This window comes from Typopeltis vanoorti, chromosome 21, assembly GCF_054136105.1.
Source record: "Typopeltis vanoorti isolate ZY-2024b chromosome 21, IOZ_Tvanoo_1.0, whole genome shotgun sequence".
Taxonomy (NCBI): domain Eukaryota; kingdom Metazoa; phylum Arthropoda; class Arachnida; order Uropygi; family Thelyphonidae; genus Typopeltis; species Typopeltis vanoorti.
The window spans coordinates 56830066-56846833 of NC_143569.1; the positions used below are offsets into that span (position 1 = coordinate 56830066).

A 16768-nucleotide genomic window follows, 5' to 3' on the forward strand; every position below is an offset into this window, starting at 1 on the left:
GATCATGGACAAATTGTAATTTTTACCATTGATTATTAGATTTGATTAACACAATTTTGATATATGCAGTGACATCGAGGGATTAATTAACTGCGTTAATCGAGGGATACCTGTATATATATCAGCATGTACTATGTAATGAGGCTGAGGCAAAAGTGTAGTGGTCTGGAGTTTGTTTCTTATTAAAGAGATCAACTCCACTAGGCATAGTGAATGTATTCGTAGCATAGACCTATATTACTGTTCTAGCCAACTGTAAGTGCTACACACTCATACTTACACCTGCCAATACAACACTACAAGCCAGCCACTAGTTGACTAGCATCTCTGAACTTTGACCAACAACCTACAGGTATGAATCCCACTGTGGCATGAATACCTTTATCTACCACCTAAAGGTGGTAATGATTTTCATTTTCTGGTATAAAACCACTACTGTATGTGGAGGGCTTGAAAGAGTAAGCATGTATCTATGCATAGATTGGTCAGTATGACAAGGTTTCTGGATTATTCAAACCAAAGCCAACCATGGTACTAAGAAAGTACCATGGAGGATTGCACAGAAAAAAAAGTCTAAGCAATAATTGAAGCAGTTATCAAACTGCAGGTTTACAATGTGAAATTTTTTTTTACATGATATCAAACTTTCTGAAAGTTAAAATAAAGGATCTGGTATAGCAGTTGTCAAAACTAATGATTAAGTACTGATAAATATGGTACGAAAGAAGATATTGAAAAGTTTGAAAGAAGAAGTGAAAAAGAAAAGTGAGAAAGTAAAAATGGTTACCTTATTACTAAGATATGACAGTAGCGAGTTAACGATGGCTATAATAGCAGATGATTCAATATGCAGGCTATGTAGAAAAAAATGGATGCGAGTTGTTGGATGTGAGCTTGATGGTAGAAAGACTTGTATAAAAGGGATGGCTTGCACTTGAATGGATTTGATAGTACTACCTAGAGAAATTATTTATTGGAATGAAACCTGAGGATGTGTAGACACAATAATGATAGAAATTGTGTTATATGCTTGAATGGATGGACTACACATTAGTTTCAAACTTTTTGAGTGGGGGGGGGGGGGGGGTAGAAAAAAGAAAGTTGCCCAACTGGGCCAAGCAGACTGTAGATTTAAACATAAGAAACAGCAAGAAGGTAATTTGTTATATCTACAAATGAAGTTGTTGAGTTTGTTGCATTGGTGAAAATGTTTTGTCTAAAGCTGTTGGCATAAGTGAAACCTGATTCTCAGATTTGGACATAGTAAATGGAATTGAGTGTAAAGGACACAGTATTTTTAGGAATGACAGAAGAGATAGGAGAAAGGGGGGGGGGGGGGGGTACTACTGATGATATTAGATGACTTGAGTCCAGTTAGGGTAGAAACACATGAAAACAATAATAGCAATTTCCTGTGTAGCATTGAGTTTGAGGCTATCAGGATAAAATACATGGTGGTTGCTAAAGACCAGGCAGTACATTTGCTGAGGATAAAGATCTCGTTACCAAATTATCCTGATGGGTACTAAATGAGCAAATATTACAAATTTCCATGACAAATTTAGTCATAGGAATGACTAAAATTATCTGAATATTGATTAGTTATTAGAGAAAACTCATTACAAGAATGAAGAATAATTTATTCAGCTGCTGCATAACAACTTTCACAAGCAGCATGTGAAAAAAGCAAGTTAAGCAAAAGGTGTTAGATTTGATCATAGCATCAGAAGGTGTATCAGTTAAGGATGTGGCTTTTGCCACAAGTTGGTGACAGCAATCATGCCATACTGTCCTGGGAAGTCACCAACTATATGGATGTTTCAATCAGGACAAGTTACATGCTGAACTACAAATCTTGAAATTATGACAAACTCAGCAATACTATCTTTGGTTCCATGATATCAGTTACTGAATGGGAAGGATATTAGCATTGTATTATTATATGTATTAGCTTTGAAAAGATGCATAAATGATATGCCCATACAGTTTGAAGAACAAATAGGATGTGAATCATCTTATAAAGCAAATGATGTGGAAGGAGTATAAGAATGAGAGTAGTTATGAAATATATAAAGCTCAGGCCAGAAAAGTTACATGTATTATATGGAATACTAAGTGTTGGAGTATGAAAAGACATTTACTGCACAAACTGAAGGCAATCCAAAATAATTTTATTATGCTACATGTAAAAGAAAGAAATTGGAATAATAACTTTACAGTTATTATTCCAATAATAACTGTAACAGCACTCTTGTATCAGAAGGAGATGCAATAGTTCAAATAAGAAGTGTCCACTTCACCAAGATCTATTAAACTGGTGTATGTAAATAATGAAAAGATAGGATTGCATAAGAAGATAGTTCTAGTACTGTTGCATAACCTGGATAATAATTTAGCAACAGGGACAGATGGGATATCAGCATGTATACTACAAGAATGTTCAGGCCAAAAGGGTTAGGCCCTTGACATGATTCTATAATTTGAGTCTCAGCTTAGGAAAGATCACACAGATGAATGGAAAGAACATATGATAATTCCATTACATAAGGATCGTGCAAAGACTGATGCGTCTAACTATCAACCTATCAGTATCTCTGGGGTGACTGAAGAATTTAGAGAAGTTGGTAAGAACTTGCATATAGAAACCAACTACTTTGAAAGGAACAACATGGGTTTAATAAAGGGACGTTATTTCTGAGCAATTTTCTCATTTTATTATTATAAAATGCATATTATAGCAGATATGAATAAATGGATTGATACACTATGATACCTTTATCATAGTGTATCATTTGATAAGATACCACAAGAAAGGCTGTTTCATATACTGGAAAGTCATACGCTGAGGGAAGGGGATCTGCCAGATTTAAGGTGACCATTTGTGTGCCCCAGGGATCACCCTTGCACCATTGTTGTATAATCTATATATTAAAATTTTTAAATATTTGCATCGTCAGTATATATTAAAATTGCCTTTGAGGCAAATTTTAATATATACTGATGATGGACATGGCAATCAGAGATGCTACTGATTATACAGCATTTACAGGATGCATTTTGAATAAGCTTGAATGTGGGCAAAAGATGATGTTATGAACATCAAATGTTATGAAATTTGGAATGATGAGATATCCAACAGCATATTATATATTGGTAAGATTATGGTTGGAGTAACTGATGAGACTAGAAATCTTGGAGTTGTGGATAGAAAGCTGAAGTTCAGCAGGATTGCATAGCAAAAACTGCAAACAACTCACAGGATAATTTCAAAGGTGAAACAAACATTGACATGTAAGGATACATAAAAGTAATTTTTAACTCTTTAAAACCTTGATACAACTCCATCTTGAGTACTGTACACAGATTTGGCCTCTTGGGTTCCAAAGGAGTCAAGAAGCTGTGGAATGGCTACAAAGAAGAGTTACAAAGATGATATCAGGATTATGGAAGGTAAATAACAAGGACAGATTGAAAGTATGTAGACTCCAGACACTGGTAGAGAGAAGAAAAAGGGATGATATGATAGAGGTCTATCATATCATCCCTTTCGAGTCTCCAAAATTCGAGTCATCAGAATTCAGGGAGAAGTGGCCTACCAGTCCGGAACTGGGGGGGATAGACATCAGGGGGGCAGATCCCCCTAGTTATTATATCAATTAACATAATATAAAAGGAACAGCACATTAGAACATAATATATGAGTCTAACATAACACAGTCACACAATACACAGGAGCTAGATGATCACTAATGATGCTTTCCAATGACAAACTCAAAGGTCAGATTTTGTTGAGTATAAGATGATCCCATGTTTCAGCAATTTCTAACTTCGAATGTCTTCTTATGTGCTGAAATATATGGTATTTTAATTCTTGTAAATAAAAGAAGCTTCTGATATATCATTAAGCTACAATTCCTGATTATTTGTGCATTAAAAAGAGTCCACCATGCTGTATTTAATATTGGTTAACTATTTCTACTACTGACACCTATAATAAGTAAAACCAGCTAGAATTAGTTTATGCCTAAATTCCATAGTTATTGTTAACTCATAATTCTGTACCTGCTCTTTAGTTTGTGCTTTGGTAACATAATCTCGTCCCACTTTAAGGCGAGGCTTCAAGAAGGCTTTGGTTGTTTCTGTGACATTTAGACCCAAAAGATGACTAACTTTCTGAGCAACTGTATTATCTGGGAGAGTAGCCTGATCAGAGTTGCGTTCCTGTTTGAATTTCATGTTGCCAAACAGTAACACCGAAGACACTATCCTAAAAATGGCTAAAAGAAAAAATAAAGATTGGTTAAGCATACATTATTTTCCTCAAAAAAGTGACACTTATGCAAACAGTTTCTTAAGCTTAAAAAAATGTAAAGCAGCTTGTGTATATGTGCGAGTGTGAAGGGGGCGTTAAAGATGAAATACCAGTTTAATGCTACCCTCACATGAAATTATTGGTGAAGAAATAACCATGAATTAGATGCAATTTAAAAAATACCTATTTGCAACACAATTAGATTTAAATTACACGGTCTTGTCATTTTGCTTCCATTCTTTCTCTGATGAATATTAAAGTCTGACAAAAAATGAAATAAAAAAAATTTCTTTATTAGGGAATGAGCAGTCTAAGGCTGCTCATTCCCTAATAGCACATGGCTGGTACAATTCTAGGAATTGCTTCTCTGGCTGTAGGTCATGCCCACTTTGCCAAAAATGTAAGTCATATTAGATTAAAGTGAAGAAGGCAACAATAGTTTTGGTGAATTTTGTAGAACGCAAACAAAAAATGTTAACTATACTGAATGATATGAATACCTATATTAAACTTGATCACCAACCCAATGGGCTTTCCCGTAATATGATAAGACATGCTGAACTTGTCTGAAGATACCAAAAAACGTCTCATATCGCAAGACACACACAACCCCCTGATCCCATGAATTTATGTCCTAAAGTACATAAGTAGTGCTTGCCAATGAGACCATTGTGAATGCAAGGTATTCTCCAACTTCATTGCTAGCTAAATATCTAGCCAACCTGCTAAGCTGCTACATTGGCAAAACAATCTCTTTTATAAAGAACATGACACAATTCATAGAACATATTCATAGAATCATAGAACACACTAAAGACATTACAGTAGAACCTACTAATCTGCTTGCAAGCCTTTTGTTTCCTATAGTTAATTTGTTCGCCAATGTACCAAGAATGAAAACCTTACAATAACTACGAGACTTATTTCCAATGGACACCACAGATTCCAAACATTGCCTTACTATCACTTACTTCAAATTCCAAGAAGAATATTTTGAACAGAAGGAAGGATTGGATGGGCTCTTCCCTTTCTCCTCTGTTTGCAAGTTTATGGAGTAGCTTAAAGGAAAGCCTTAGAGTACCCAAGAACACAACTTACAGTTTTGCTTGGTTCAGATATGTCGACAATATATTCATCATTTGGTCCAGCTCTATTACCCAATTAAAAGAATTTGTTATGTGACTGAATAACATTCACCCTGATATTAAAATCACTTTTGAATTGGAAGTCAACAGGTCTTTACTATTTTTAGACATTTGTTGAAGTATCCACGCAGAACACTCAATTTTTCAGTGTACAGGAAGCCAACAAAGCATGATACTTGCACACATCCTGTAACCACCTGGCACCAAAAATAGGCATTACTCATTCACCATATAACAGAGCTTAGAAAATATCCAATATAGATTAAAGGAACCAAGAGCTTGACTTCCCTCAGCACAGTTCTATCAAAGAATGGTTACAACAAAACATTGGTCAACAAAATTCTATCTCTACCTCCCAGACAGTCACAGAACATGAAAAACAAAACTTTAAAGGAACAGTGATTTTCCCCCTATATACATAAGATATCAAGGATACTACATCAACAAATTATGAAGGTTGCCTTCTACTCACTCAAGATTTCTAATACCTCCAAAACCTCCCCATCTACCTCTCAAAAAACCTAGCATTTACAAAATCAATGTACCTATGATTTGTGCTACATAGAACAGATAGCAGTTCAGGAGAGATATGCAAATCGGAACACATCAAGGAAGTAGAGGACAAAAGGAAACACAAATCAGGACCAGCAGCAAATACCACTGAAATCAAACATCAAGTACTAAGGCAACAAACCAAAATGCTTCACACAGATTACAGATTTTTCTCAAGAGCATCAAAAAGTCAGCTAAAATGATTAAACATCCTTAATCTTCTTCTTTTCAGCCATTTTCTGTCCACTGCTGGACAAAGGCCTCCTCCAGTTCTTTCCACCTTTCTCTGTTCTTGGCAATGGCTGACCAACTTTCCCAATAAACTCTAACAGTTCATCACTCCACCTTCTTTTAGGACGTCCTCGGCTTCATTTCCCGTCTTTAGGAATCCAGTTCGTAAGTATGGTGGTCCATTGCTCATCTTCTCTTCTGGATAAATGTCGGACCCATTTCCTTTTTAGTCGCTTGTGGTTAAGAATGATGTCAGTGATGCAAGTCTGGCTTCTTATCCAGGTGTTTTGCTTCTTATCTTTTAATGCGATGCCTAGCATCGACCTCCCCATTTTTCTTTGAGTTGTTAATTTATTTGCCAATGCTCTTGTTGGCGACCAAGTTTCACAACCATATGAGATGACCGGAAGTATACACTGGTTAAATGTCTTCCTTTTTAAACAGAGTGGGACATCATCGTTTTGAAAAATGTTTTTCAATTTTCTGAATGCACTCCAGGCAAGTTGAACTCTCCTATTTATTTCCTTTTGGAGTCCACAGTTTAGGTCAATGAGATGACCTATTATTATGTTTTTTGGTGTTACTAAACGATTAAACATGATTTTAGTTTTTTCTCTGTTTATCTTTAGACTGACTTTTCTGCTTTTGTGATATAGGTCTTCTATCATTATATTAAGGTCTTCTGGAGTGTTTGCAAAAATTATATCATCTGCATATCTTAGATGTGTTAAGTTTCTGTTATTAATTTTTATACCAAGGTTTGTCCAGTTTATATTATTAAATATTTCTTGAAGGACTGCTGTAAAGATTTTGGGTGATAGAGAGTCTCCTTGTCAGAAACCTTTTTTCAATTGATAATTTATTGCTACTCGTGTGAAGTTGGATTGTTGCTGTTGCAGTGAGGTATATTGCATGGAGAAGGTCCATATATTCTCCAAGAACTCCCTGATTCTGGAGTGCATTGATTATTGCGTTAGTTTTGATGGAATCAAATGCTTTTTCATAATCAATGAAGGCTAAACAGAGAGGCAATTGGTTTTTTTCCTGCTTTTTCTATTATTTATTTTACTGCATGAATATGATCAGCTGTGTTGAAGCCTTTACAGAATCCTGCTTGTTCTACTGGTTGATTTGAGTCTAGAAGAGGTGTTAACTTGTTTGTTATTACTTTTGTGAGAATTTTGTACATATTAGAGAGAATACTAATTGGTCTATAGTTCTTTACTTCTTCTTTGTCCTCTTTTTTAAATAACAGTATCAAAGTAGCATTTTTTCAATTTTCCAGTATCTTCCCCTCTCCTAGACATAAATTTAGTAAGTTTGTGAAATGGTGGATTATAGTTTCCTCCCCATTTAATTAATTCTATGTGAATTAGATCTTCACCAGGACATTTTCCATTTTTCATTTGTTTTAATGCTTGTTTTATTTCATCTGAAGTGAATGGAGGAATGAATTCCATATGCAATGGAGAGGAGTTATTTATATTTGATTTATCTGTTGAAGAATCACTATAGAGTTCTTTATAAAATTCTTCTAGCCTGCATAGGATTTGTTCTTGGTTCCTTATGGTAGTTCCATTCTTATCTTTTATTGCAGTTATTTGACTTTTGCCAATTGATAAATATTTTCTTAGTATTTTCATATTTTTATTGTTTTCAATTGTTTCTTTTATTTTTTTAGTGTTATAAGCTCTTATTTCATTTCTCATCTTTTTCCTTATTGTTTTGCATAGCTCTGCATATTCTATTTTAGAAATTAAGTTTTTGTAGTTTCATATGTAGTCTCTTTTTTAGTAGTTGTAGGGTTTCCTCTGAAAGTTTATGGTCTTTTTGTTGTTTGTTGTTTTTGAATTCGTTGGCTGTTGAGATTATTACTTCCGTTAGATTTTTGCTTATCTATGTCTTCTTCAAATATATTTATTAAGTCTAGTTTTTGATCGAGATTTTCTTTGTAATCCTTCTTGTTTTCAATAGGGTTTAAATTAAAATTTCTTGATTTTTTGTTTAGCCATTTTATTCTTTCCAATTTGGGGTTTATTTTAATTTTGGCTCTGACCAGTTTGTAGTCGCTTCCTGTTTTTACTTGATTTAGTACTGAAGTATCTTGAACTATTTCTTTATTATTACACAGTATATAATCTATTTCATTTTTTATTTCTCCGTTTGGACTTCTCCATGTCCATTTTCTTTTGAGGGCTTTCTTAAAAAATGTATTCATAACATAAAGCGAATTGTTACTGATAGCGAATTCTGTAAGAACCATTCCTGAGTTGCTGCTTGTACCATATATGTATGGCCCTATTGTATCTATTTGGTGAATAGGATGACCTACTTTGGCATTAAAATCGCCCATTACTATAGTAAAGTTTTGATTGCTATTTCTTTTTTTATCTAGTGTGCTGCAGTGAGTCATAAAATGCATCTTTAATACATCCTTAATAGTGCAACAAAAATCAAGATAGTTTTACATCCAGTCTGGTCATCTCTAGTTAAGCACGACATCCATGTGGTTACATTACCAGGAGTTGACAGCAAACTTCGAACCAGCAAACATGCACTTTCCACTGTTATAATCTGTTAGTTTATTCACTTACTTCTCCTAATGTGAAACATGAATTTCACAAACCAAGTTGAGTAGTCACTAAATTATTTCTATTCCATCCATTTATGTGGAAGAATACGATGTTACTTCACCTCTAAACAGCTGTTAACATTATACAAATCACAAATCCACCCAGCTATCGAATACTGCTCTCACATCTGGAGTGGGGCTCCTAAAAGCTCCCTCAAAATGCTCGACTCAATATAGAGGAGAGCAATTAGACTAATAAATGATCCATCTCTCACCAACTCGCTCCCCTCACTTTCACATAGACACTTGGTCTCTGCAATCTGTATATTCTATAAATATTTCCATGGGAAATGTTCATCTGAAATAGCATTAATAATTCCCCCACTCTGTACTAAGCCCATTGGAACACATACAACTGCCGCCCAACATCCTTTCACAGTACACCTTGAAACCCACAGAACAAGTTTCTTTTCCTCCTCATTCATCCCTGCTACTGCGGTACTGTGGAACAGTCTTCCCCCTGATGTATTTCCCAAGGAATACAACATACAGGCGTTTAAGTCAAATGTAAACAAGTTTCTCCTTTCCCAACCCACCACCCATATATACAGTACTAACATACTATAGGTTGACCAACCAACCTCTCGTATATGGGCCCAACATAAAAAAAAAACAAAACAAAACACCACATTTCTAGTATTCTCACCACAGAATCTTACACAATAAGTCCATGGATGTTGCAAATCAGTTACAATAGTTTCTTGTTGTAAGGCTTGTAACACTACTATTCATAACTTTATTAAGGAAATTAAATTTAATTAATACATCCAATATTTCGATAAAGTCAAATTGCCACCATCATCATCTTTCTTATCCAGAGATGAAGGGTTGCATCATCTATGAATAAGAAATCTTTGTCATTCAGCTCTATCTCTGACCATGTTCTGTCATCTCTCTGAAGCATGATAATTGTGACCTTTCTCCTTCAACGACTGTAACCCATTCTTTTTGGTCTACCTCATGATAGTCTTCCTCCAATGACATGTGCAAGCAGGCACTACACTCAATAAGGCTTAAGCATATTAACTGAGAGTAAGGCTGAAGTCCTAAATAGTGCCCCCCCCCCTCCTCTAGTGGGATAAGATGGGTATCATTGGCTGTTGGGCTGAAGCATGGAGGATGAAAGCTTCTGATATTTGAAGCAGCTTCATGCAACTATCCTATTATGGCCAAACAGGCATAACAGTCAACATCAGAATTACTGAACATAAGGACTATATCCATTTCTAGCACAACAGCCACTCAGGACTTGCTATCCATTCTACAGACACCTGCCATAGGCCATTCTATTCAATTGCAGTGCATGTAAATATGAGAGCTTTTTCCTTGAATCTGCTTCTGCCTTAAAGAAAGTACCTAAACCTGAACAAATTTGGTTGCATGAAACTGCCCCAAATTTGGGAAGCTCTTATCCTCCAAGAACACCCATTTTATCCCACTAGGAGAACTATTTAGGACTTTACGCTTACTGAGTTAACATGCTTCAGGTTCATTACTTAGTAGTGCCTGTGTGTACATATTATATTATGTTCCCTGATGATGGCACTTTGACAAAATACTGGGAGTATTAATTAAATTTATTTTAGTTAATAATATAGTCTATGTAATTTTCTTAATATATACAATCTTCTGTTTCAAGGACATACCTGTCCCAATTTATATACTTCAGAGTAAATTCACTACCTACTGCACTGGATGACAATTGCAACACTCTTCTTTATTGCAACATTTGCTCTTTGTTGGTTTAATCATTAGCCTGTATTACAAAATGGAGTAATAGTATGTGTCTTCTCATCTCACAGAAAATATATGTCAAGCAGTTAATGATGGACAGAATGATTATGCATGTGGAATAACCAGCAGGATTGGCAAGTTGCTCTGTTATGCAGTCTCATATAAGGAGAAGTATTATCTGAAAAATTAGGAGGAGGGGAGTGGATTTAGCTAGTTCTGGGATCCACATTCATGATCGTTTTATGTCAACATGAAAAACAGTTAATGTGTTTCTTGAAGAAAAACTGTTCAACAAGTTTGTAGCAGACCAATTTGTAGCTGTTTACAGTGGCTGCTTATGCTCTCACATGATGAGGAAAGTGGAGAAACAACAATAACCAGTTCAATGGAGTACTGGTGAAAATACAAAAAATATGCACAAAGAATATCTACTAGAAAGGAAATGGGTAAGGAGGGGGAGAGTGTTAAGAGGAATTCCCCTCTTTTGGATATAATCTAGCATTCTTAGTGAGATTTTGGGTGCACTGTCCCAAATGTGTGATAATGTTCTAAGGTCAGACAGATTCAGGATTTATGACACATTAGAAGTTGTGAATACAAGTTAGTGTTTTGTACAAAAAAGAATACAAAGTTTTTTGGAGACTGAGAGGCTGTGGGATGTGATGTATTTGTGGCAGGATAGGGCAGATGTGAAAGTCAACTCAAGAAGAACAATAATCTTGAGTGAAGATCTGAATATTATCAAAAGTAAAGGGAAATTTTTCTTCCAAAAAATAAGACAATTGCATTTTGATAGAATTAAAATTTACTAGGTTATCTTCATCCAACTAAGGAACTATGGAAACAATGTCACGATAAAGAAAATTCATCACTACAGAACACTTTCTACTGTAACAAACACTATTTGGTTCCCTATTTGTTTGCTAGTGTTTGCTATAGTAAAAGTAACCATACTATTGCTACTGTAGTGTAACAAAAACTGATACATATAAAAAATTTATTTTTCCAAGTAGAGAATGGATTCCATTTACTGAGACTTAAAACTTTTCTTTGTTCCTTTAGTTTCATCCTATTATTAGTATAAAATGATACTGTTTTCAGTGATAAGTAAATATTGATCCAACTAATAATTTAAAAAGAACATGAGTTGTCAATAAAACCAATATTCAGCAGTATGCTAATTATATTAATTAATGCTACTGAATGTAGTAATTAATTATACATTAATTATAAATGTATACGTGAAATGTGAATTCCACCCACAAAAAATCATAAATCGATATGGTATATTGGTATCAGTATTGGTAACATTAATGATTAAATCATTAGGATATTTTTCATGATTCTGATATCTACACTAGAGACAAAACATGGAACCTTTTCCAGCTAATAAGCAAGGTGGTGGTCTCACACGAAGTGAAAAATTTCATTTACAATCTAAAAAACACATGGAATTTCAATACCTACAGTGGGATTTGAATTCTCAACCTGTTAGCTGAAAAAGTAGGTATAGGCCAATCATGACGGCAATTATATTAACATTTTTAACTAATATTAACAACATATTTATTAGTAATTGTATAATCATCCAATTCATTATCATATCATTTAATATCATAATCATCAATAGCACAGGAGTTGGATGATTATATAATTACTAATAAATATGTTAATATTAGTTAAAAATGTTAATATAATTGCTGTCATGATTGGCCTATACCTACTTTTTCAGCTAACAGGTTGAGAATTCAAATCCCACAGTTTTCTTCATTACAACTGACAGGGGTTGAATATGGACAAATTTCTATGCTGCAGGATAGGATACCACTGGAATATGAAAATAAAAAAGGGTGACAGGAAAGTAGCCAATTCTGGAGCACAAATCTTTAATAATTTTAAAAATGCCTATAGACCAGGAGACTTTTTGGTATGCAGCTTACATAAGACCTTTCATTTTTTTCTGTGGAAAAAAAAATCAAAGGGGTAGGTTAATGTTGTTTAAAATGGTGAGACAGAATTTACCAAAATCATCTATGCAAGAAAATGAAAGAAAAAGTAAGAAACAAGAATATGATGCATTGGAACCATGTAAGTGCAAAAGAGATTAAAAGCATGATCAAAAGTTAGCTTTACCAGATCAGAAAACATGACTGCCATTAGGACAAGGTACATATTTCTTCTTTTAATCCTTTCAAAATAAATTTTGAATGTGCTGATAGTTTGCTTGCAGATATTCTGGAATTGGTATAAAGAGAAAAGATGGATTTCAATAAAATTGTGATATGCCTGGTTCTCATCATGTACACTGCTTCACAAGCCTCGGCACACTGCTTGGTGAATGAATGAATGAGAGACTTAGATAAGAGTTGAGAATTTATAGTGGAATGGGGAATAAATGTCTCTATACCAATGACTACTGATTCAATGATATGTCCAGTGCAAATGTTGGAAAAAGCCTGAAAACAATAATTCAACCAAGAAAATGAAGCACACAAGTCATGAAAATGCAACTTGGCATTTTTTATAATGCTAGACAATACATGGATGAGAGTGAATGCAATAAGTGTTGATCCATTGGAAAAGAAATGAAACTAGGCTATCATCAGAATTGACTAGAGAAGAAACAGCAGTATACATAGTATACTTAAGATAGTTAAAGCAAAGAAAATTAAACAGTTCAGAATGGCTTGTGATGTTAGGAGAGCAGTAGAGAATAAATGAATGAATAGAATTGCTAAAATCTCTCGTCCTACATAGATCAAAAAAGAGGAGATTCCAAGTTGGAAACTCTTCAACATGGTATAGCAGAGCAAACATATGCACAAATGCCATCTTTGAGATCAAAGGTTAAAAAAAAAAAAGAAGAAAAAAAAAAGAAAAGAAAAAAAGATACATGTGCCACACTCATGAATGTCTTTGAACATATAGTGTCATCAGCACCATGGACAGACCAAGGAATTCATCATTTATTATTTTACTTAACTTTTATATATTTTTTAAATTTATTTTTACATAGTCCAGAACATGGAAATTTTTCACTTCAGGCTTGCTATAAATGAGACAATGGTCTCAAGCTAGAAGATATTTCATTTCCCACCTAAAGATAATCGATAAAGATCTAAACATATGGCATGATTTGAGCACACAGTCTGTTGGTTGGAGAGCAGGTACATTTACCACTGATAACTGAATCAACTAAGGTGATTTCAGTTTCAGAGTTCAGCTTCTTCAAGCAATTAATTGCTTGAAGAAAATGAAATCTGTATTATTATTAGAAAAATAATGTATGGTTTTCCAGACAAAGTGGAAATTGAGTTTAGGAGAATTAAGGCCTGTTAAGTGAATATGGATAGTTTTTGGAGGTTTGCCCTTTATCTTCATGTTTTTGTTCGACTTTTTGCAGTACTTATTTCAAGTTTAGTTGAAACTAGGTTCATTAAGCAGTACACAAATCATTGCACACAGTTCTGAGAATGTTATACCTAGCAAGTAGTATGCAAAAATAGTTTTACCTAACTTGCTGTATCCTGGCAATGGTCACTATTTACCTGTGTATAATCTAGAACAAAGAGAGAATTATCTTTAACACTGAACCCTATGAGTGAAGTGGTAATAAGCCAAGTATGTGGAAGACATATGTATTGATATCACATCTATTATAATGACTTTTTCCAATTGCTAACAACTCTTTTCCTACCTCCAGCACTGAAATGAGATATTTTATAAAATTTATTATACCTATACCAAAGAAAAGTAATGCAGTGAACTACCAGGATTTTAGAACAATAAGCCTCATTTCCCATACATCAAAAATACTTGAGAATTCTAACAAGGAGAATTGCATCTAAGGTGGAAGAATTTCTTGGAGAAGATCAGTTTGGTTTCAGGAAGGGTAGGGGAACAAGAGATGTGATTGGACTGTTAAGAATAATATGTGACAGAAGTTAATATTTGTTATATAGATTTTGAAAAAGCTTTTGACTTTATAAAATGGAAAAGATTGGCAATTATTTCACTATACATGAGACAAACTGCCATGGTGAGAGACATATATGGCACAACAGAACCAGATATCACTGGACGAGGAGTAAGACAAGGCTGTTCTCTGTCACCAATTTTCTTTAACATTTATTCCGAAGCGATGTTAAAAGAAGCACTAGAGAATTCAGAAGAAGGAATAAAAATTGGAAGTAGACAGATATTTGCAATATGATATGCAGATGACAAGGCATTATTATCAAATACTGAAACAGGATTACAACATCTGTTGAACAGATTACTGGAGTCCTGTATCAATTATGAATGAAAATTAACATAAGAAAAACAAAAGTAATGAAAGTAGCAAGGAAAGAGGCAAATATGGATATCAGAATAAATGGGGAAAAACTGAATCAAGTAAAGACATTTAAATATCTAGGAAGTGTGAGTAGCAGTGATGGAAGATGTAAAAGTGACATAAAAGCAAGAATAGAGATGGGAAGAGATGCCTTTAATAGAAAATGGAATTTATTCAGAAGTAAAATGGACAGAAACCTAAAGAAAAAGAGTATTAAAATGTTATGTATGGAGTGTTGTCCTCTATGCAGCTAAAACTTGGACATTGAAGAAAGAAGAAATTAAGATTTTGGAAAGCTTTAAGATGTGGATTTGGAGAAGGATGGAAAAAATCATATGGACAGATAAAATAACTAATGAAGAGTTCTTAAAAAGAGTAGAAGAAGTCTGTTAAAGAGGATAAAAAGAAGAAAGGGAAAACTGGATCGGACATATTCTGAGAGGAAATGGAATCAGAGATGCCATCGAAGGAAAAATAGATGGAAAAAGACCCAGAGGAAGAGTAAGGAAAACAATGCTAGATGACATGCTGAATGGAGATAGGTACACAACCTTGAAAGAGAATGCTCAGAACAGAAGAGAGTGGAAGGAAAGTTTTTGCTACTAACAGAAGAACCTGCTCATTTGCAGAATAAAGAAGAAATCTTAGCATGACAACCCATGGTATCTGCAACAAATGGCCAGCTGTAATTAATCCAGCATTTTACAGTAGGTCAAACACGACAAAAATTATACCAAAACGTTGTTGCCATGACCTTTTTTTGCTAATGCTTTTTTTATTTTAAGATGAAATGAATAGACATTTACTCCATATATATATCAACCAATTTGCAATAAATTACTAATATTTTTTCAAGAATAAAATTGCCACAAATTCACTTGGAAAACAAGAAATATATAATAGCTAATAGGAAAACAGCTAATATGATACTAGATAGCTGGGTATTCAGAAGTGTAGAAATAGAATCTGATCATTATTTCTTACAAGAAAAATTAAGAACACCCCCAAGATGGTTTAAAATGAACCAAATCAATGCTAAGAGAAATCTCCAGGAATCTTTTCAAGTTCAACTCTTGAATGATAAAAGTATTAACTGCCTTTATTTGCAAAGAATAAATGGAAAATTAGAGCACATAAAAGAAAATTATGATACAAAGATAGAATGGAATAATTTAAAAATTAATAAATGCAGCAAAAGAATGCCTTAGAACAAAAAGTAAATGGAAGAGGAGAAAGGTAATAGGAAACTGGGATGAAAACATTGAAGCAATAATCAAAGACAAGAAAAGCATATAAGCTAAATATAAAATCAATAGAAGCAGAAATTAATTATAAATAGCAAAAAACAGCATAGCAAAAAAAATGTACATGGGATAACTTCATAGCAAAATTGAAAGAGATCTTACAGTGAAGAGGCCATATATATACAAAATTCTAAGTAATATGAATAAGGAGGCAAAAGAAAAAGTGAAACTTGAAATAATCACAAGATTATCAATACTCTCAAATTCTTTCACTGTTGATAATTTTCTATAGCAACACAATTCCTTTTTGCTCACCATGTCACTAGAAAAACTTCCATACCTCCCTAACTGACCATGCTCTCCTACGCAATCTTTAGGATCCCTCCAATAATGCACTTAAAAATGAATAAATCTTACCACTTAAATCTTCCTGAGAGAGACCCATAATGGCCATTGCATTTACAGTATTTCTGAATTCTTGAGCATCATCCACTCCTGGTACAGGAACATTGCCATGAGTTAGGAACGTATAATTTTTAGCATCTTCTAAAAGAAACTCCTCTGGAAAAATTCAAGTGAACT

The 16768-nt window shown here is 34.0% G+C and overlaps 1 protein-coding gene across 1 annotated transcript in view; it reads right to left on the minus strand.

Annotated features, from left to right (window-relative positions):
- The window catches only part of zip (myosin heavy chain 10), a 517797-nt gene that overhangs the window by 284976 nt on the left and 216053 nt on the right, over window positions 1-16768 (minus strand). The window contains exons 9-10 of the mRNA XM_090411020.1: window positions 16604-16747; window positions 4063-4277 (exon numbers count right to left, since the gene is read on the minus strand). Of these exons, the coding sequence (XP_090267146.1) occupies window positions 4063-4277; window positions 16604-16747 (359 nt within the window). The remainder of the gene's footprint in view (window positions 1-4062; window positions 4278-16603; window positions 16748-16768) is intronic.